This window comes from Chrysochloris asiatica, unplaced genomic scaffold (genome assembly GCF_000296735.1).
Source record: "Chrysochloris asiatica unplaced genomic scaffold, ChrAsi1.0 scaffold00043, whole genome shotgun sequence".
Classification (NCBI taxonomy): Eukaryota; Metazoa; Chordata; class Mammalia; order Afrosoricida; family Chrysochloridae; genus Chrysochloris; species Chrysochloris asiatica.
Window position 1 is genome coordinate 21,783,371 of NW_006408561.1, and position 22,580 is coordinate 21,805,950.

At 36.8% G+C, this 22,580-nt stretch overlaps 1 protein-coding gene across 1 annotated transcript in view; it reads right to left on the reverse strand.

Moving 5' to 3' along the window:
• SPATA16 (spermatogenesis associated 16) overlaps positions 1-22,580 on the reverse strand; it is a 398,638-nt gene that overhangs the window by 214,921 nt on the left and 161,137 nt on the right. Inside the window, exon 3 of the mRNA XM_006861849.1 lies at positions 14,795-14,884. Coding sequence (XP_006861911.1) covers positions 14,795-14,884 — 90 coding nt within the window. The remainder of the gene's footprint in view (positions 1-14,794; positions 14,885-22,580) is intronic.

Sequence of the window (22,580 nt, forward strand, 5' to 3'; positions counted from 1 at the left end):
TGGTTCTTTTGGCAGTCCATGGCACTTTCAGTATTCTCCTCCAACACCACAACTCAAAGGCATCAATTCTTCTACGATCTTCCTTATTCACTGTACAGCTTTCACATCCATATGAGGCTATTGAAAACACCATGGCCTGGGTCTTCGATAGCCATTAGAGAGATGTAAAAAACAAAACAAAACAAAACAATGAGCTATCATCTCACACCAGCAATAACAGTGAAGATGAAAAAGTAGAGGACAATAAATGCTAGCAAGGATGTGGAGAGACTGGGATGCTCCTGCATTGCTGGTCGGATTGCAAAATGGTCCAACCACTCTGGAAAACAGTATGGCACTTCCTCAGAAATTGGAAATAGAAATACCTTATAATCCAGCAATTCCTCTACTTGGTATATATGCACAAGAAATATGATCCATACACAAATAGATATATGCACATCAATGTTCATAGCAGCACTATTCACAATAGCAAAAAGAGGGAGAAAGCCTAAGTGCCCATCAATGGAAGAGTGGATAAACAAACTGTCGTATATACACACAATGGAATATTATGCTACCTTGAAGAATAATAAGGAAGCTGCAAGACACCACATAACATGGATGAACATTGAGGACATTATGCTGAGTGAAATTAGTCAGTCACTAAAGGAGAAATATTGCATAAGATCATTATTGTAAAAGCGTAAGAAAAGATACCTACACTAACTGAAAGGGCTAAAGGAGAAATATTGCGTAAGATCATTGTTGTAAAAGCTTAAGAAAACATAAAAGAAAAAAGAAAAAAGAAAAAATTATTTGTTGATTTCCAGGGATGGAGGTGAAGGAGGGAATGGTAGGGATAGACACATCATAGTTCTAGTGTTGTGGTGGGCAATACACGAGAAAGGAGAGGAGAATAAAGAACAAGGTAGATAGGTGAACACTTAGGTAGGTTTGCATGGGCTAAATGGGACAGAAGTAAATAGTGATGTATGCTCAACCTTGGAACAAGAGGGCTATGTGATACAGGGATTGAGGGATAGTCTGAATGAGTAAAAGCGGGGAAATAATGCTAAGATGCTTGACTGTCTTATGAATGAATATTTGTGGCTGATGTTATAGAGTTTTTAACATCTCTTTCAACAGATATAATCAATTTGATTTCTGTGTATTCTATCTGATGATAGTCATCTTTTGTGTTGTTTAAAGATGGTATTTTCAATGAAGAAGTCATTGGTCTTGCAAAATTCTATAATGCGATCTCTAGCACCGTTTCTATCACCAAGGTCATATTTTCCAAGTACTGATCCTTCTTCTTTGTTTCCAACCTTTGTATTGTAATCAACAGTAATTATCAATATGTCGTTATTGCATGTTTGTTCAGTTTTAGACTGAAGAAGTTGGTAGAATTCTTCACCTTCATCATCTCTGGCTTTAGTGGTTGGTGAGTAAATTTGAATAACAGTGGTATTAAGTGGTCTTCCTTGCAGTTGTATTGATATTATCCTGTCACAAACAGCATTGTACTTCAAGACACATCTTGATATGTTCCTTTGATGATGAATGCGATGGCATTCCTCTTCAATTTGTCATTCCTGGTATAGTAAACCATATGATTGTCAAATTCAAAATGGCAAATACCAGTCCATTTCAGCTCACTAGTGCCTAGGATATTGATGTTCATGTGTTCCATTAATTTTCGACAATTTACAATTTTTCTACATTCATACTTCACATATTCCATATTCTGATTATTAATGGATGTTTATAGAAGTTTCTTTTCATTTTGAGTTTTGCCCCATCAGCAAATTAGGCCCTGAAGACTTTACTCCATTCACGTCAGCTCTACTTTGAGGAGATAACTCTTTCCCAGTTGTATTTTAATTGTCTTCCAACCTGAGGGACTCATCTTCCAACACTATATCTGACAATATTCTGGGGCTCTTTATTATGTTAATAATCAATATTTTGGTGCTGACAGTGTTCCCCTGCTACTCATAAGCTTTTCAGTGACTAAAAATTCAGATGTAGTCTGTCTTTTCTTAGTCTGTTTCACCTGAAGGCTCGGCTGAAACCGGTTCGTCATGGGTGACCCTGCTTTTATATAAAATATTGATGGCATAGCATCCAGAATCATAGCGACATGCATATACCACAGTACGACAAACTGACAGACAAATGCTAGCCAATATATTTATTTATTCTATTATTCTTATAAAAGTATCAGTTTATGGGTAATTAATTCTCTGAGTTGTAATCTGACACTATATTTTGTTATTCAAGTTGTTTCAACTTTGGCCAATGGGAGTGCCTTCTGTTTGGCTCCTGTGTCAAAGATACATTAAAAAAATACAATACAAAACAAAACAATTTGTTGAATAGTGTTGTGTAAGAGAGGGATAAGAAAGCACTGGAGTTGTTTATTTTGAAGACATATGCTAATTCATAGTGGCCTAGTGATTGCTTTCATAGGACATGTGTGTGTAGATAAGAAGACAAAACCTGAAGTCTGAGCTGAGTAAAGATTTCTTGTAAAAATGAACACCCTTCAAGAGAGGTCCAGGAGTCCTAGTGTGGCACCGCAGGATAAGCATTCAACCTCAAGGTCGGTTTGAACCTCAAGGTTGATAGTTCAAACCCTCCAACCACTCCTTGGAAATCCTACACAGAGTTGCTATGAGACAGAACTGCTTGACAGTTAACAACAAGAAGTGAGAGATCCAGGAGGAACTGCTGCAGAGTGAAATGATGGGACTACCTGATTGTCTTTGCTTGGGATCTGAGTGGAAAGTATTAAAACCTTTGAGAATTTATAATCAGAACCCACACTATCCTGGTTTATAACTTGCATTCATACTTTTTACCATTTGTATGAAAGAACAAAGGTTAAGAATAGGCAAAGCTTTTCTGAAAAATAATTAGGTGTGGAGATGCTTATAACAAAATTTCCACTCAACAGAAATGTTGTTGTTGTTGTTAAGTGCCATTGAGTCGGTTCCGACCCATAGTGACCCTGTACAGGGTTTCCAAGGATGTAAACCTCTACGGGAGTAGAAAGCCTGATCTTTCTCCCATGGAACAGCTGGTAGTTTCGAACCGCTGACCTTAAGGCCCACAGCCAGATTCGTTCAGAATGAATGTATTAGGGTTTTAAACACCATTCTTCAAAGCTTGTAACAACAGTAGCAACAATCAATTGAGAACTTACTATGTGCCACACTTGAGTTAAATGGTTATGTTCATGGTTTTAGTTAATCCTTATGATTACTTTGTAAAGTAATATTATTATCTTCATTTTATGGTTGAGGAAACTGTAACTCAAGGAGTTTAATTACATTGCTGAAAGTCACATGTAGCGAGTAATTTGTAATACTAGGAGTAGAACACAAGTCTTTCTGGCTTTACTACATTTCTCTAGTGTAAATGAATCTTCTTTAGCAAACAGATCCAGAGACAGAGCTTCTGTATTATGAACAGTCTTCACCATTAGTGGAATCAAGATTAATTAATGTATATAATAGTGTGATAAACTATTATGACTGCATTAAAAAAAAAAAAAGGAACACAGCGTTTCTGGCATTGTTAAGATTTTCAGCTTAACTTTTGTCAGGGTGTTACTGCTTTCGACCAGAAATAGAGGACAGGAAATTGAAGTAAAGATCAGATGATCTAATCACTTATTTTTCTCCATGTAATTTGAAGTTCTACCTGGTCATATTATTGAAGGACTCCAAACTCTACCTCCCTTCATGAATAATTGAAATATCACTCATAATGAAACATGATGCTAAAATTTATGATAGATTGATACACAGAATTAAAAAAAAAAAAAGCCGGAATCTCATCCCTTAACCATAACACAGAGTGTTCCAATGCACAGAGTGAGACAGGATCTAATAGTCTTATAGTGCAAGCTTGCCTCTTCCCAATACTTCAGCTAAAATTGCTCAACATATTTTATCTTGAATGCTGAAAAGCTCATTGTCTCCTGGGGCAGTTTCCTCTGTCATCAAAGAGCTCTAATCGTTAACAACAACAAAAACAATGATAATAGCTCATTTTTTATTGAGAGTTTATGATGTGCCAAGTGCCATGCTAAGTGCTTTACATAAATTGTCTCATTTAATACTCGTAATAACCTTTGTGGCATAGATGCTATTATAGTCTCCAATTTGCAGATTAAAAATCACAGAGGTTGATATCCATTTATCAAAGGTCTACCTCCTGTAGATTAACTTCTAACTTACTTGGCAACATGTAAATATTAGAAAATAGCATACACTTTCAAAGTCAGTATCAGATCTTTGGGTTAAGCATTTCTATATCTAAATGTTTCTCTACCTCCCATTATTGACAAAAATGAGTAATCAAGTGGATGTCGTGATTGAAAGGGAGAAGAAAAGATCTTTGCTCCTGGGGTCTCTCTGTGTTTTTCTTTAATGTAGCTTCCATTCCCCTCAACTAGCTTCTATAGATACAGGCTGTATTTATAGGAAAGTAAAAATATTACTCTGTATTCCTTCACAAAGCCCTATTTCAAGAAATTCACACAGTTGAAGAATTTTTGCAGTCTTAAATTATTTTAGAAATGTTAAGAGGAACTTCAAATGCACAGCATCTCATTCATAAAAGGGAAAAAATAATTATCATAATAAATATCTCTGTAGGATTGATGAATTCACAGTGTTTTCTGATGTCCTTTTCAACAGTCTAAGTTTTTAAGAAGTTTTTTTTTTTTTTTAATATCTCCTAAAATATACTCGTGTAAGTTTATGTGCCTCTGTAATAATTTAGTTATAATTTGGAAAATGTCCAAAAGGTCTAACATTTTTTAAGGTGACAGAATTATTCCTTATCTTCATGTTTTCATTATAACCTTAAACATTGTGCTTAATTTTAAGTCTGCAATTTTAAATCTTTAAGACAGAAGAGATGACTATAAACTTGATACTTTACTTTCAGGCTTTAATGTTAACACTTCATCTTTGAAATTACAAGTACTGCACTGCTAAACAACAACAACAACAATACTTACCTAAAAATAAGTCTTGACAAATGACTTAATCAATTTAAACCCTATGTAGGGTCGCTATGAGTTGGAATTGACTTGACAGCACTTAACAAAATCATACACCAAAAATCAAAATCATACACCAAAAAGCAAAATGTTTGCAATGCCCAGGGTGCATACAAATCTGTCATGCCTAGAGAAAAGAAAAGTCACTTACTGGTGGATTTATCATATCTATCTTCCAACACATCTGGATGAACGTCAGACCACAAAAAAAGTAGTTCTAGCGATGGGGAACTGTCTCCAATAAAGAGAAAGAAAGCCTTCAAGCAGATGGCCAGTTTAAGAATAGAAATTAGCCTACAGGCATCATTTAGCCTATTGGTAGGCATAAATGATAATTTACTTTAACCAAAATAATACATCTGTGATGTATTTTTAACATCTTGTATGTGAATGAAAGTATTCTACACTTCTAATTGAATCAGAACCAAGTTAAAACAAACTCCCAACATTGCAATCATCTCCTCAGAATCACTTGTCTTGAGTCTACCTGTCAGAATACTCTCCCTCGCAAGATACATAATAATCTCATTTAAAATCATAGAGTTTTAGGACACCAAAAAAGCTGACACGTTTCTCCCTGCTTGTAGAACTCCTCCTGAGTGATTGTTTATCTACAGCAATGCCATCGTTTTAAGTCACGAGATTTCAGAACACTTCTATTAATTTTGGATCACTCTTTTCTTTGGGCAGATTGTGATTTATCTATGTGTTATTTTCAGCAGGATTAATTTGCACAAGCAAAAAAATCAAGCCATACCAAAAAGCCTAAATATAAAAACAAACCAAAGTCAAAAGAGCTTCTCCCACCCTATTTACCTACTATCTGGCTTGTCAATGAGGAGAGCTATGAGTTAATACATTTTAAAATACCGTGTTTTGATCTGGCTTAATAGAAACATGTTGTTGTTGTTGAATACCGGTAATTTGGCTCTGACTCACAACAACCCTGTATAGGGATTCCAAGGAGTTGTTGGTGAGCCTGAACTGCTGACCTTGCCATTCAAACTGACCTTGCAGTACAATGCATTAGCCTACTACTTGTCAAAAGAAACAACAACCCAAGGTATCTTCATGTAATCTTGAGCTTTAGTTAGAGACTAGATCCTTTCAAGATTGATTTTTGTTAAAACACTGAGACTTTCAGCATGGCTGGTCATCTACTCCCAAAAGAATCTGTATTTCAAGGAATCTATCTTTTGAAGCTTTCATTGTACACTCACCCAGAGAGCAGGGTTTTCAGAAAATTCAATATTCCAAGTACTCTACAACTCAGTGTCATAAATAAAATAAATAAACAAATACAATCACTGATATCAGTTAAGGCAACACCAATCACCAAAAAAAAAAAAAAGACCAAAGGCTTACATAGGGGATGAGATGCTTTTGAGAATGGCTTGCTTATGGACCAGAAGGCAGGGATTCTCACAGTGAAAATTATGCTAATTCTGTTCACGCAGATTCTGAGGAGGAAGGGAGATGTCGGAGAAAGAGGTATCAAACAATAAAAAAAAAACAAAGAAAAAGAAAGTAGAAAGTGGAAGAAGGGGGAAAATGAAAGTGGTAAATAGCTGAAATACCAAAACAGGAGTAAGCAAAAAGACAGAGTCAGAGACAAAGAGATAAAGAAGCAAATACGAGAATTAACTATGAGGGATCCTTAATGTAGCCTGACACAACCTGGTGGCATCTTACTAATGTGCTTTTCTATAGTAAAAGGCACATGTCATTTAAAACCATTCTGAAATTCAGTGTGACGTTTAGTGTACTGTTTGTTAAAGGGTGAAGGTAAGAACATTTTAGACTTGCTATTTTATTATTTAATGTATTATGCAATTACATGCATTACATAGTCAATATTATTACAAAGTTAAAGGGGAGCTGACCAATTTTTTGCAGATTGTGAATTAACTATAACACTATTATTGAACTCTGTAAAATGACATTTTTTCCTAATGGTGAAGGATTGCTAATTTTGACCAAAATCTCTCAATTGCTATAGCATAAGATTTGAAATAGAAAGAAATCCACTTGTTTGGGAGAAGCCTGGCCTTTACCCCTGAGGGATTAAGCATCAGTTGTCCATTTAGAACTGGAAAAGAAGATTTGGTCCAGAGTTAAAATGTAAATGCTGGAACTTACAGCCTTCTGAAGGCTCTAGGTCAAGGCATTAAATGAAGAAATTGTTGAGTAATAAATATGTCAAATTTATAAATATATTTATCGTTAGTTTTCTAGTGCTGCTATAACAAAGTTGTTGTTGTTGTTAAGTGCCATAGAGTTGTGACTTAAAATAGTAGAAAAGTATTGTCTCACAGTCCTGGCTAGAAGACTGGCTAGAAGAGAGTATGCCTCTGCCAACAGGGCCTCGGAAGGCAATAGGAGAGGATCCTTGTTTAACTCTCCCACTATCTGGTACCACCAGATATTCCTTGCCTTGGAGTAGCAGTGTCACATAGTGTCCTCTCTGTGTCTCAATCTTTATGTCTTTTTTCCTCTTTTATGGCTATGTTTTATACGGACATTGCTCACATAGCATTGGGAGTCCTTAGATGGTGCAAATAGTTAAGCAATTAGTGACTAACTTAAAGGCTGGTGGTTTGAATCCACCCAGAGGTCCTTGCGAAGAAAAAGCCTGGTGAACTATTTCCAAAGGTCACAGACATTAAAAACCATATGGAAAGCAATTCTACTGCTCGATGACAAATGGCTTGTTTATTATTATTATTTTAAGTTTATTATTTTAAGTTGTGTGACCATGACTTTGTGATAGTGAGCGCTGGGTTTATAGCACTTCAGGTTTACTATTAACAGAGAACTGGGGTACAAGGAAATAAAGTTAATTTAAAAAGAGTCATAAGTAATATCTGGAGGCAATACATATTGTCAATCATTGCTGGTAAGTGCTGTTACATCGGTTCCAATTCATAGCAACCCAGTATTGGCACAACCCTATTAATCAGGATCATGGTAGGAAACACAGCTCCATTTACCTCTCACTTTCCAGCCAAAGTAAAATGAAAGTTCATCAGAGAGATGACATGTGTGAATGCTTAGATTATTCACTCTGCTGCTCTTGATATCTGTGGATAACCTGCCTGTGCCGTGTAATCAAGATGAAAGCACACTACATTTGCCACTTCATGAAAATCACTTTCTCTGGGTGGCACAAATGGTTAAGTGCTCAAATACGAGCTTAAAGGTTGGAAGTTCAAACCCTCTCTGAGACACCACAGAAGCCATTCCTAGTGGCCTATTTCATGTAGATCAGTCTTGAAAACCACATGGATGGAGCACAGGGCTGCTCTTTAACACAGTTAAACACTTCCTGGCAACCACCACCACCACCAAAATGACTCCATAAATCATTCCTTTCCTTTTTTCCTGTGTGAAAAACACCCACCCCTCACCATGTGAAGAACACTTCAGAGAACTCTAGACTGGAACTGATTTTAAAGTATATAAATTTCTAATCAGAAGCATTAAAAGTCCCCCTTCTAGAGAAGGCATTCTTAATGTCCTTTATAACCCTAACTTCTCTTTTTAATAAATCAGATGTCAGTTTCCATTTTAGATTGTCGTGTTTTTTTCTTTCAGGTTAATTTTGTGGCTATATCAGAAACATGCAGCAGTTCTTTTATTTTTCTTTGGTGAAAACACTATAAAACCAATTAATAATGGAACTACAAAGGGACTTCAAAAAATTCATGGAAAAATGCCATTATTTTTCAATTCCATTTTTCCACAAACTTTTGGAAGTTCCCTCATATTGCTTCCGTGTTGAATAAAAACCAGTAGATGTATACATAGAATTTTTGAAAGTGTATTTTGTACATTTTTTTTCCTTTTTAACTAACTAGTGTGATGGTTTGGATTAAATGTACTGTTTATTTTAAATCTTTAACACTTAGTTTGGGAGCGCAGTGGCTCTAGAGACAATAGCAGTTCCAGTCATCACATTGTTGTTGTTAAGTGCCGTCAAGTCGGTTCTAACTCATAGTGATCCTGCAGAGTGTTTCCAAGGAGCGGCTGGTGAGTTTGAACTACTGACCTTGTGGTTCTAGTGCTTTATCCTGCAGTACCGCACCAGGACCCCACCATCACATTGTTGCTGTTAAGTGCTGTTGAGTAGGTTCCAACCCATAGTGACCCTTTAGGGTTTCCGAGGAGTGTCTGGTGAGCTTGAACCATCAGCCTGTGGTTCAAACCTACCTTGTAGTCTAGCTTATTAACTTATTGTGCAGTGCAATACCAGGACTCCTTAAGGATGAGTTAATTAAATGTCTGAACAAATATAGCAGGCTTATATTTAATTTGATAATTTTGCATGGTCTACAAATGATATTATAAATTTTGCCAGAAAAAAGGTTCTACATCCCTGCATCCTGGTGTGGTGCTTGCCATGGGTTAATGTGCTGGACTACAAAGTTGGTTTGAACCACAGGGTCGGTGGTTCAAGCTTACCAACTGCTCCTTGGAAATCCTATACAGGTCACAATGGGTCAGGACCGATCAATGGCACATAACAACAACAATAATTCCTGTGTCCAGAGGATAAGCACTGGACTTCAAACCATAAGGTCAGCAGTTCTAGCCTACTAGCTGTTCCTCAGGAGAAAGATGAGGCTTTCAGCTCCCACAAAGATTTGGAAAAAGCCTTGGAAACCCTGTACAGGGTCGGTATGAGTTGGAACTTACTTGACACCACTTAACAAAGACAACAACATATAACCATGGAAGGAGTCCTGGTAATACTATAAGATAAGCACTAGACAGCTAACTTTAAGGATGTAGTTCAAACCTACCAGTCACTCTGCTCTTATAAAGATTTACAGTATCAGAAACCCTTTAACAGGGTTGCCACTTGTCTATCAGTTTGTCATACTATGGTAGCTTGTGTATTGCTGTGATGCTGGAAGCTAAGCCACTGTTATTTTAAGTACCACAGGGTCACTTAGGGTAGACAGTTTCAACAAAGCTTCACCAGACTAGATAGAAGAAGAGGCACACTAGTTCTGAATGTTTAGTCACTGAAAACCTCACGGATAGCTTGAAACATTGTCAGATATGGTGCTGGAAGACGAGCCCTTCAAGTTGTTGTTCTTGTTAAGCGCCGTCAAGTTGATTCCGACCCATAGCGACCCTGTGCAGGGTTTCTGAGGAGCAGCTGGTAAGCTTGAACCACTGACCTTGCAGTTCAAACAGCTTTGCAGTCTGGCGCATTAACCCATAGCACCACACTAGTTAGGCAGTAATGTCATTACAACATAGTGCATTACACAAATCTGCTGCGCAAGACCTCTGTGACATGTTCAAGACTAAAGATATCAGTTTGAAGAATAAGGTGTGCATTACCCAATTATAATTATAATATAAATATATTAAATTGTAAATATAATATATTTATAATAGCATCATTTGAACATGAAACTTGGACAACAAATAAGGAAGACCAGAATGCATTTGAGTTATGGTGTTAGAGAAGAGCATTGAAAATACCATAGGATGCTAGAAGAACAAACAAATCTATGTTGAAAGAAGTACAGCCAGAATGCTCCTTAGAAACTAGGATGGTAACACTTCATGTTTCATACTTTGGACATATTATCATAAGGGACCATTCCCTGGAGAAGGACATCATGCTTAGTAAAGTGGAGGGTAAGCAAAAAAGAGGAAGATCCTCAACGAGATGGATTGGCACAGTGATTGTTGTTGTTTTGTGCTATGGAGTCGGTTCTGACTCATAGCGACCCTGTGCAGGGTTTCCAAGGCTGTAAATCTTTATGAGAACAGAAAGCCTAATTTTCTTCCCACAGAACAGCTGGTAGTTTCGAACTGCTTACCATGAGATTAGTAACCACTTATCAGAACCGATTCATAACCACTACACTACCAGAGCTCCTTTGCGCTTTATAATCAGATAAATCTGTGAATCTCGATGGGCACAGAATGCCTCATCTTTCTCTCAAGGAGGGGCTGCTGGGTTTGAACGGACAAACCTGTAGTTAGCAGTCCAGTACTTATACTGCAGCACCACCAGGCACCCATGGGCATATAATCCACTGCCATCAAGTCAATTCAACCTAACAACAATTGTGATGATGGTGCATGACCAGATAATATTTCGTTCTGTGTGCATATTGTCTTGATGCCACCTTAAAACAACAATCACATAATTTGGAATCGACTTGATGGCAGTGGATTATATGTCCATGGGTGCCTGGTGGTACTGCAGTATAAGTACTGGATTGCTAACTACAGGTTTGCCAGTTCATACCCATCAGCTACTCCATGGGAGAAAGATGAGGCATTCTGCTCCCAGCAAGATTGACAGCTTCATCTCAAGGTAAAGAAAACAAAAATCCTCACCACTGGATAAACAACATCCATATAAATGAATATTGAAGATTGAAGTTGTTAAAGACTTCATTTTGCTCTGATCAACTGTCAACACTCATGGAAGCAGCAGTCAAGAAATCGAATGACGTATTACATAAATCAAATCTGTGGCACAAGACCTCTTTAAAGTATTGAAGAACAAAGATGTTAGTTTGAGGACTAAAGTGTGCCTGACCCAAACCATGGTTTTTTAATCACCTCATATGCATGTGAAAGTTAGTGAGTAAGGAAAACCATTGAAGAATTCATGTATTTGAGTTGTGATGTTGGAGGAGAATATTGACAGTTCCAGGGACTGCCAAAAGAACAAACATCTGTGTTGTAAGAAGCACAGCCAGAGTGCTCCTTGGAAGCCAGGATGGCCAGACTTCATCTCTCATACTTCAGAATATTATCAGTAGAGAGAAGGAATATCATGTTTGGTAAAGTGGAGGTCAGAGAAATAAAGGAAGCACGCTAATGGGATGGATTGGCACAATGGCAGCAGCAGTGGGCTCAGATGTAGCAATGATTATGAGGTTGGCACAGGACCAGGCAGTGTTTAATTCGGTTGTATACAGGATCACTATGAGTCAGTACCGACTCAATGGCACCTACCAACAATGACTTGGAATTGACTTGATGGTAGTGAGTCTGGTTGTTTTTTGGTGATGTTGTTGTTTTATGACCATATTTCAACTGATAACATCTTCAAAGACCCTATTTCCAAATATGATTTCATTCACAAATTCCAGTGATTAGGACTTTAGTATAAGTTTCTTGGGTGGAGGGGGTACACAATTAAGCCTGTAACAATATATTTATTAAAATTTAATTCACTCTTTCAGAAAACTTATAACATGTTATGCAGCTGAATTTTTAAGAAACTAGGACACCAGAATTCTGGATCTTCTCTACTTCTTTTCCTACCCCTCTGTGGGATTCACAACCTAGGGTCACTCATTGCTCACTGTCCATTTCCTCTACCCTGTTTTCCTCTAGCTGTGGGGCTAGAGCAGATGAAAATTACACATTATTTTAAAAGTTCATATGAAAATTAAAGGCTATTAAATTTTTCTAACTAGATGTGAATTGTTATAAACATTATGCATATTACAAAATTGGTGTTGTTAAACAAGCAAATTTGGCCACTCTAAAGAACTGAATGCATAAAATATGACAATATTAAAAACAAAAAGTGACTCTATGAATATTAGAAAGAAATTGTTACAAACTAAAAATTCCTAACTAAATTTTTATATTTATAATAAGAAAATAATTATAGAATATATTCAAGAACAATGAACATCTACACAGGGCTGCATAAAAACACAAAACCATTCTATGACTTTAATTTTTGAATTATGAAAATTGTTTAAAATTTAAATAGTATTCTAGATGAATTTGTTGTTGTTGTTTAGTGCCGTTGAGTCGGTTCTAACCCATGGTGACCCTGTATAGGGTTTGCAAGGAGCGAACAGTGAGGTAAAACCACTGACCTTGCATTTCAAACTGACTTTGCAGCCCAGAACATTACCACCAGGACCACACCAGGACTCCTCTAGCTGAATATAGTAATGAAATATATGCTTATAAGAACACTTTTCATATTAATTCAATATACTCCGTAAGGCTACTTCATAGAATAAGCTTTTAGCAAATTTAAAATTTGGTGGATTCTGAACATTGGTTGTTGCTTTGTTAATTGCTAAGGAGTCAGTTCTGACTCATAATGACCCTGTATAGGGTTTTAAAAGAGTAGCTGGTGGGTTTGCACTGCTGTCCTGGGGGTGGGTAGTTGAGTGCTTATCGTACAGCACAATCCCACAACTAGTACTCAGTATGTGCCAGACATTGAGCATACAGAGATGAAAGACACCATGCCACTCATATTATCAAGTCACTAGCTCCCTCTATAAAGTCTGTGCAAACTGATTTTAGCATACCACTGACAGCTTTTTACTATGTGTAATTTAGTTTTGAAGTTGCATCTAGTCATTTCCTATTGATATATTAGATTCAGAAGACAATAAACAACTTTTTAGGGAAAGCTATTTTACTGGTAGCTGTTATCTGTTTGTGCTAAACCTGTTAACTTCATTTGTTACTGGTGGCCTTTATAAAATCTTGTTCATGCAATGTGGGGCAAAAGGAAGCTTACTATCTTCACTCAGATTCTTCGCATTCACAAAATTAGGACAAATGTGTGGGCCAAGAGTGAACCACAGGGAGAATTAAGGGGAGAAAATTAAAAGTAAGAAGTTAAATGTACAGGGTCGCTATGCGTCGGAACTGACTCCACGGCACATAACAACAACAACAAAATATGTGAGTAGCATTACAGAAAACACTGAAGAAATAGCATATGAGAAAATGGAATCAGAGAACAGATTTATAGATTTTTTTAAAAGTGGCACTAATACTGGAAAATAGAAACTGGCATATTGGATGTTCAACTGCAAAGTGAGAATGGGAGTTAACTCTGCATTCTACATGTATCATTTCAATGAGTTCAGAGAACTCTGGAAGCCATCTTAAAAAAACACATGATCAAATCACTGCTGTCAAGTTCATTCTGACTTAATGGTGACCCTACAAGGTGGGTTTGAACCACCAACCTTTAGGACAGTAGTTGACACGAACTATTGGCACCATCCAGGAGCTTCATTTTACAAAAATGGAGTTAATGCCAATTTATGATGTCAATTTTGTAACACTGTTCTATTATTTGCTTGAACTCCTGTTTCCTAATCTAAGCAAGGAATTATTTGCAAATGTTCTGGTCAACCTATGCTCACTTCCATCTCTATTACTCCAGATTTCCCCTTAGAAGATATAACTGAGGTAAATCTAAAAAGCACCACATTTTCATGCTAAATTCTTAATGTGGTAAGTGCCTCAAGTTGATGATAAGAAACGGCATACTTTGGTCACATGATGAGGGAATGATGTCATGGATGCTATCCTCCCTAGAAATAGGTTGTTAGGATCCTTTCCATGTGATTGGGTTTCATTTACAGAAAAGAGAGTTACAGGAGAATTGTGTCATTACAACCAGTAGCAGAAACTTACTCAAGAGCAAGAGGTCAAGTTCATTTCTAATCTACAGAAGTTTTCCCATCATTGTCAGTGACCTAATGGTTGGAAAGTTTGAATTTTGCTAAGAGCTATGAGCAAGAATAACTTTAATTAAAGAAAAAGATAGTCAATAATTGTTGATTTGACGTTTATAAGACAATAATTCTGGTAAAATCATATTTCACGAGAGAAATGGAGACTTCTCTTATGCTATTACCAGAAGCTGAGAATAAAATTAATTTAACTTAAAATAAATCTTCACGAAAGTTATAACACACATACCGGGCAGCTTCTGAATATCTCTCCAGACATCTAAACACTGTTGCTTGACGAAGATGATTTCGGAAATAGGCTGGGTTTAAAACAATGCTCCTGTTAAAAGATAAAGGAAATGATGCTCCTGTTAAAAGATAAAGGAAATGTAAATGTTTTGAGGTTTTAAAAAGACAATTACCAGGAATAGTAATCACATGTATAGGAATGAAATCCTATGCATTCGATTTTACATACTGTGTATTTAAAAATATGCAAACGAAGCCCTTTGCTTCCTAATTGTTAGTTTAGACAAACAAGTGCTATTGAAAAATTACTTAAGTCTGCAACATAAAAGTGATTTTTTTCATATCCTTGGATATTTTTTATAGGTAGGGCAAAGACTGGAAGGAATTCGAACACTTGTTATATTGTATAAAAGTCAGGGTGCTAGTTTTTTCTTTTTCTTATTTGTTTCTGTTTATAGATTAGGGAAAAATATCATGTTATGTATTCTATAATGAAGGATAGCATTTTTAGTTACAGAATTCTAGCTAGATAGAAGGAAATGGAATTTGATTGCCATGTTCATTTGAATCCCATCTAGTCATGTTCTGTGTCTAGAATTTGGTCCAGTTCTAGAATTCTATAGTGGTGGTGATGCTGGTTCCGTGCCGTGGAGTCGGTTCCAACTCATAGCGACCCTCTATAGGGTTTCTGAGGCTGTAAATCTTTATAGGAGCAGAAAGCCTCATCTTTCTCTCACGGAACAGCTGGTAGTTTCGAACTGTTGGCTTTCAGGTTAGCAGCCTGATTTGTAACCACTACACTACCAGAACTCTTTCTAGAATTCTATAATCTTTGCCAAATTAAAGTAATTACTACTTTTTAGTTTATTAAGCTTTGTATATGCTGTTTCAGCAGATTGTACCCATTGTATCTACTGTAACAGGAGTGACTCTTATAGATAATTGATTCATTCATAATTACTCTTCTTTCTCATCACCTTACAGGGATCTAGAATCTCAAGTCAAGACCAGTTGCAATGATCCTCCCTGCTGCTGTCTTATTCATAAACTGGTAGGCATGTTCTTCCGTTCCTTCACTGAGAGTCTGTTATGGAGAGGTACTGCTCAAGGTAGTTGATCTAATGAGGTGAAATAGGCAGATACAGTTCATGCGTCTTTACCGAATGAGGGGATGAGCATTAGGGAAAGTTTGAAGTGTAGCTTGTATTAACAGAATTTATAGTGAGTATGATTGATGTGGGAGACAGCCTGTTTTTACAAGTTGATTAAAATCACCTGAAATTAGTTCATTATTGAAGTCAATAGTTCTTAACCTCTTTTGAGGAGTTCACAGGGCTTTTAGAGAAACAGGTGAAAGCTAGGTATCTATGTACAGAAAAAAATACACATAAAAAAGTCTTGCTCAAATTTAGGGAAATCATGTGACCCCTTTAGGGATATTTATAAACTCTGGTTAAAACAACAACAAAATATGCAGAATAAAGTAATTCCATACTTAAAATGGTTGCTTATGGAAAGAAGAAAATGGCTACACAATATATCTGTTTGGGTCATGTGGAATCATAGAATTCTAGATAGAAAGCAGTTTGATTGTATACTTTAGTCCAGTTCCCAAACTTTAAACATGGAAACAGAAACTAGAGACATTAAAGAAACTTTCTAAAATCATACATAGCTAGTTAAAGACCTGTGTTAAGTTTGTCATGTTTCCCATCTCTAGCCACAGCATTTTGCATTACACTTAAGAAAGCAAAACAAAGCAAAACAAAAAAGCAGTTGCCAAGTGAGTTCTAACTTATTGGTATTCCTTGTGTGTAAGAGAAGAGCAGTACTTCTCAGGGTTTTCAGCGGCTTGAGTATTTAGAAGTACATTCTGAGGCTTTTTTCCCTGAGAAGCCTCTGGTGGATTACAGCCACCGCTGTTTCAGTTAGCAGTCAAACGCTTAACTATTTGCTCCACCCAAGAAATTCATCTTAACTGTCTACCCAGTGTTGATTTCTGAATTAGAGAGGTCTGAAGCAATGAGGTTTTACTGTATTCTTTGCATAATGATTTGAACAAATGAATACATTAATCTTCCAAGAACACAGATCATTTGTTTGGTGATTTTTGATTAAAATATTGTTAAGTGTGTTGAGTCTGTTCGGACTCATGGGTACCCTGTGTAGGGTTTCCAAGGAGTGAGCTTGAACTGCTGATTCTTTGTTTCAAATCAATCTTGCAATTCTACAGTGCCACACAAAATTAAAAAAAAAAAAAAAATCACATGCATGCATCCCATATCCAGTAGTTATCTTCAAAAACTGAGTATGCTAATTAAGTATGTTTTCTATTTTATCTTTTTAAAACTTGTTCTGTAAAAGTAGAGCAGAATAATTTAAACCAGATCTCTGTTTAGGGCCTGGGTCTTCCAACTTTTTGACCATTATTTTTTCATCTACTTCATATTTTATAATCATTTATATACTTCTTCATGTTTAGTAAGTGTTTACAAATATACTGGGACATTTGTAATGGATATTTTTAGCTTTCTTGTCCCATGATATAGTATTCTAGCTTTGCTAAACTATTCTCCAAGACGAATTTTGCTGTACCAGACAAGTTCTTTTGGCAAAAAAGGATTGGATTGCAGAGGAGGATGGGATGCATTAGGCAGGAGAACTGGCGAGGGAAGAGTTTAGAAAAAGAGGGTGAATCCATTTATATATTTATGGAGTCAAGAAGGAGGAGGGGGAATAAGAGGCCTTAAAGTGGCTTGTAAAGGAGAAGATGTTTTGTGGGGAGCGATGACTGGTGAGAAAAACACTGTGGGAATTATTTCAGTGTGGCATTAAAGAAGGATATTTAATTTAAAAAATTATCACTGCTTGTGATTATAAGTCCTCATTATGGTGTGGATAAAATGTAAATGCGGGACATGGGTTTCAAAATCACAAATCACATTTGGTAGATTGAACTGAGTTCTTTTGCTATTCCATATGTATCTTCTAACTTTAGTCTTTGTAACTCCCTCCAAGCTACTTTTCCCTGATCCATCTGGGTATCAGAAGGTGGGGGAGGATATTGATCGATGATCTGATACTGTTGTGAGAGATCATTAACAAGGTTCATTGTGAAAAGGTGGAACTCTAACATGGGTAATAAAATAAGCCATCTCAGAAGCAGTAGGGGAGATCTCACTGCCATTCTAATAGACTCAGGAGTGGAGTACATCTTTTGGACCCTGAGATCCCTGCACACGGAACAATTTCAACATAGGGACAGAAAGCTGTGACATTGGAGCAGTGGGAGAGGAGCAGCAGTATCATCACCAAGAGCTGGAGTGTGATTCAGAGCAGTGGACTTCTCAGCCCATGGAGCAAGGAAAGCTGAGTGACTTCAGACTTCAGGAGGCTTGCTTGCAGAGTGGGGTGCCTCTATTTACTTATTTGGGAGGGCTTGGTTTGCTGACCCACAGAGTTAGAGCTGAGTGCCTTTAAGCTAAAGCTTATGTTGGAGTGATGTGCTCTGTAGGCATTTGTCAGCAGCCCTAAAAGAACTTTGTAACATTGACAGGTGGCCAGAGAGAGGCCTGCCTGTGGGCCCAGCGGAGGAGAGGCTGTCCGGACTGAAAGAACTGTGTCCTGAGCATATTTGATCCTGCATTGTAACCTGTTAACTTTCCTAATAAACTCCAGAACTGGAAATAGAGTGTCTGAGTTCTGAGTGGCTGATGCAATGAATTATCAAACCCAGATAAGTACATAAAGCTGTGAGAGGAATTGTTGTTGTTGTTAAGTGCCATCGAGTTGGTTCCAACTCACAGCGACCCTGTACAGGGTTTCCGAGGAGTGGCTGGTGAGGTTGAACCAATGACCTTGTGGTTCAAACCAACTTTGCAGTTCTTTGCATTAACCTGCAGTGCCACCTGTGGGAGGAAAGGTTAATATCATTTATGTAACCACACTGCATTGGACCATGTGAGTTCACTTATAACTGTAGAAGGATATTTAGAAATTTGGGGTGAGGTACTGTATTTAGCAATCTATTCTTGACTCTCTCATCATTCACTGTGTCCTGTAATTTGCCTCTATTAGGTGTCTGTCGACATGCTACTGGTAGTTATATGACCTAGATTTTGCATTTTTATTAATTTATTTGATATTTTCTAAAATGTCATACTAAGATGCATCTTCTGGTGTGCACAACTTGTAGGGCAAATGCTGGTTTGTCTTTTAAAAATCTTTTAGCATTTCATGCAATTTTGGGAGCTATAGGAGATAGTCTAGGGGCCATAGTAAGTGAGGGAGTCCTGGTGTTGTGCCATGGGTTAATATGCCAGACTGCAAATCTGTTTGAACTGCAGGTCGGTGGTTCAAGCTCACCAGCTGATTCTAGGAAACCCTATACATGGTGGTTATGAGTCGGAACTGACTTGAAGGCACTTAACAACAACAACAACATAGTGAGAGAGAGCGAGAAAAAGAAGATCACTGTGTAGATTGGTCTGATTTTATCAGAGAGATAATAACTCTAATTTAACAATGCTGATACGGTTTTTGGTAAAAAAAACAACAATAAGAATCTTGTTAGTGAGAATAGCCGAATTATGGAAGTCATTGACTTTTTCTTTCAAAACAATGGAATTAAGTGTTAGTAACTGGCAATGATTGTTCACGGACTGACTACCTATATCCTTAGAGAATGGGATCCAATAAAACAATATATGACAAATAAAAGTTTCTTTGTCAATTTTGTACATGTGGCATATGTTATGCATATTGATGTTTTTTTATGTATGTTTTAAAATTCATCTATTAAAGTTTGCAGAATTTGATTTTTGTGTGTGCATTGTGTGCTTATTGCATTAAGGTCAAAGGATTTAATACTGAGGACAGAATGTTAAGTACATGTTTATTTCAGCGATGATTTTGGCTGTCCCAATTCACTTGTCAAAGAATTTATCCTTCTTTCATGGATTTGACAAAATATCTTCATTATATACTGAATTCATATGCACATTTAGTTCTATGACTAGACTTAGATCACACTTTTCATCAATTTATTCCTGTTACAGAAACAAATTGCTTCTATTATCATTGGAAAACCCATTTTAAATTCTGGAGGGGGATAATGGCTACACATATTCTCTTTGAAAAAAAATATATGAGTTTGGTTGTATTGCATATTTATTCTTCCTGATAAACTTTCATATATGTTTGTTTGTTTTTTTGTAAGTTGCTAGAATATCATTTGGTGATTTTTGTTGTATTCAAACTTGAGGAAGAATTGTCTTTCCATGAAGAAATGTGAATTTCTTTATTCAAATATTCTTTTATGTTTTCTCTGTGATATTTTAACCTTTAAAAATGGAGATCTTAATAATTTCTTGATAATTCTTAGTTTTAAAACTATGCCTGAGAATATGTTTCAGAGTCTCTTCTGACATCTATTTTGATCTTTTCCTTTTTTTATTTTCTTCTTAATGACTTTTTGCTTTCTTCCTGTATGATGTTCTTGATGTCATCCCATAATTCTTCTGGTCTTCAGTCTTTAGTGTCTAATGTAACAAAATCTGTTTTTCAGATGATCTATAAATTCAGGTGGGATATATTCAAGGTCATATTTTGGCTCTCATGGATTTGTTTTCATGTTTTTTCAGCTTCGGCCTGAATTTGCTTATGAGCAAATGATGGTCTGTTCCATAGTCTGCCCCTGGCTTTGTTTTGGCTGATGATATGGAGATGTATTCAATTTGATTTCTATGTATTCCATCTGGTGAAGACCATGTGTATGTATAGTCATCCAAGGTCAGCTCGAGAAGACAAAGTCAAATATTAAAACAAAGTGTGCAAGGATGTGGAGTTAGAAAACCAAAAGGGAAGAACACCCTTAGCATTTCTCAAGCTGAGAGAACTGAAGAAAAATTCAATCCTTGACTTTTGTTATTGAAGGATTCTCTGGGAAAATTATTGAATGATGCAGAAAGCATCAAAAGAAGATGGAAGGAATACATAGAGTCACTGTATCAAAAGGAAATGGTTGATGTTCGACCATTTCAAGAGGCAGCATATGATCAAGAGCCAATGATTGTGAAGGAAGAAGTCCAAGGTGCATTGAAGGAATTGGCAAAGAACAAGGCACCAGGAATTGAAGGAATAAAAATTGAAATCTTTCAAGAAAGTGAGGCAGCACTGGAGGCACTCATTCACCAATGCCAAGAAAGTTGGAAAACAACTATCTGGCCAATTGATTGGAAAAGATCCATATTTGTGCCCATTCCAAAGAGAGGTGACCCGAAGGAATGCAGAGATCATCGGACAATATCTTTGATAACCCATGAGAGTAAAGTTTTACTAACAATAATACAGAAATGGCTGCAACCATGTATTGACAGAGAACTTCCAGAGGTTCAAGCCGGATTCAGAAGAGGACATGGGATGAAGGATATCATTACTTATGTCTGATGGATCTTGACTGAAAGCAGAGAATACCAGAAAGGTGTTTACCTGTGCATTACTGGTTACACAAAGGCCTTCGATTGTGTGGATCATGACAAGCTTTGGACAACATTGTGAAGTATGAGTATTCCGGATCACTTAATTGTGCTAATGCAGAAACTGAACATAGACCAGGAGGCAGTTGTTTGAGCAGAACATGGAAACACCGAATGGTTTTAAATTAGGAAAGGTGTGTGACAGGGTTGTATTGTTTCATAATACATATTTAACTTGTTTGCTGAGCAAATAATCTGAGAAGCTAGGTCATATGAAGAAAAACATGGCAGCAGGATTGGTAGAAGACTCATTAACAACTTGCGATATGCAGATGATACAACCTTGCTTGCTGAATGTGGAGGATTTAAAATATTTACTGATGAAGATTGAAGACCATAGCCTTTGGTATATGTCTCATCTCAATGTAAAGAAAACAAGAATCCTCATCACTGGACCAATAAACAACATTTTTATCAATGGATAAAATATTGAAGTTGTCAATAACTTCATTTTTCTTGGATCAACGATCAACACTCATGGGAGCAGCAGCCAAGAAATCAAACGACGTATAGTATTACAGAAATCTGCGGCACAAGAACTTTTTAAAGTGTTGAAGAGTAAAGATGTCAGTTGAAGAGTAAGGTGCACCGGACCCAAGCCATGGTATTTTCAATAACACTGTATACATGCAAAAGTTGGACAGTGAATAAGGAAGATTGTAGAAGAGTTGATGCATTTGAGTTATGATGTTGGAGGAGAATATTAAAAGTGCCATGGGCTGCCAAAAGAACCAATAGATCCATTTTGGAAGAAGTGCAGCCAGAGTGCTCCTTGGAGACCACGATGGCCAGACTTTGTCTCTCATAGTTCTGACACATTGTCAGGAGGTACCAGTCACTGGAGAGGGATGTTTGGCAAGGTGGAGGGTTGGAGAAAAAGAGGAAGACCCCAATGAGATGGATTGGTAAAATGGCAACATCAATGGGCTCAAGTGTGGCAACAATTGCAAGGTTGGCCCTGGACCAGGCAGTGTTTCATTCTGTTGTGCATAGGATTGCTATGAGTTGGTACAGACTTGATGGTACCTAACAACAACAACAATGAGAATATGTGTATATGTGTATATGTGTATAAACATGGAGATTCAAAAAGCTATGGAAAAAAAATCATTTTTTCCACAAACTTTTTGAAACCCTCTCAAATATTTGTAGTTACTGTTGTTAAGTGTTGTCAAGTTGGTTCTGGCTTATAGTAATTCTGTATAAGGTTTCCATGAATGGCTGGTATATTTGAACTGCTGACCTTGTAAT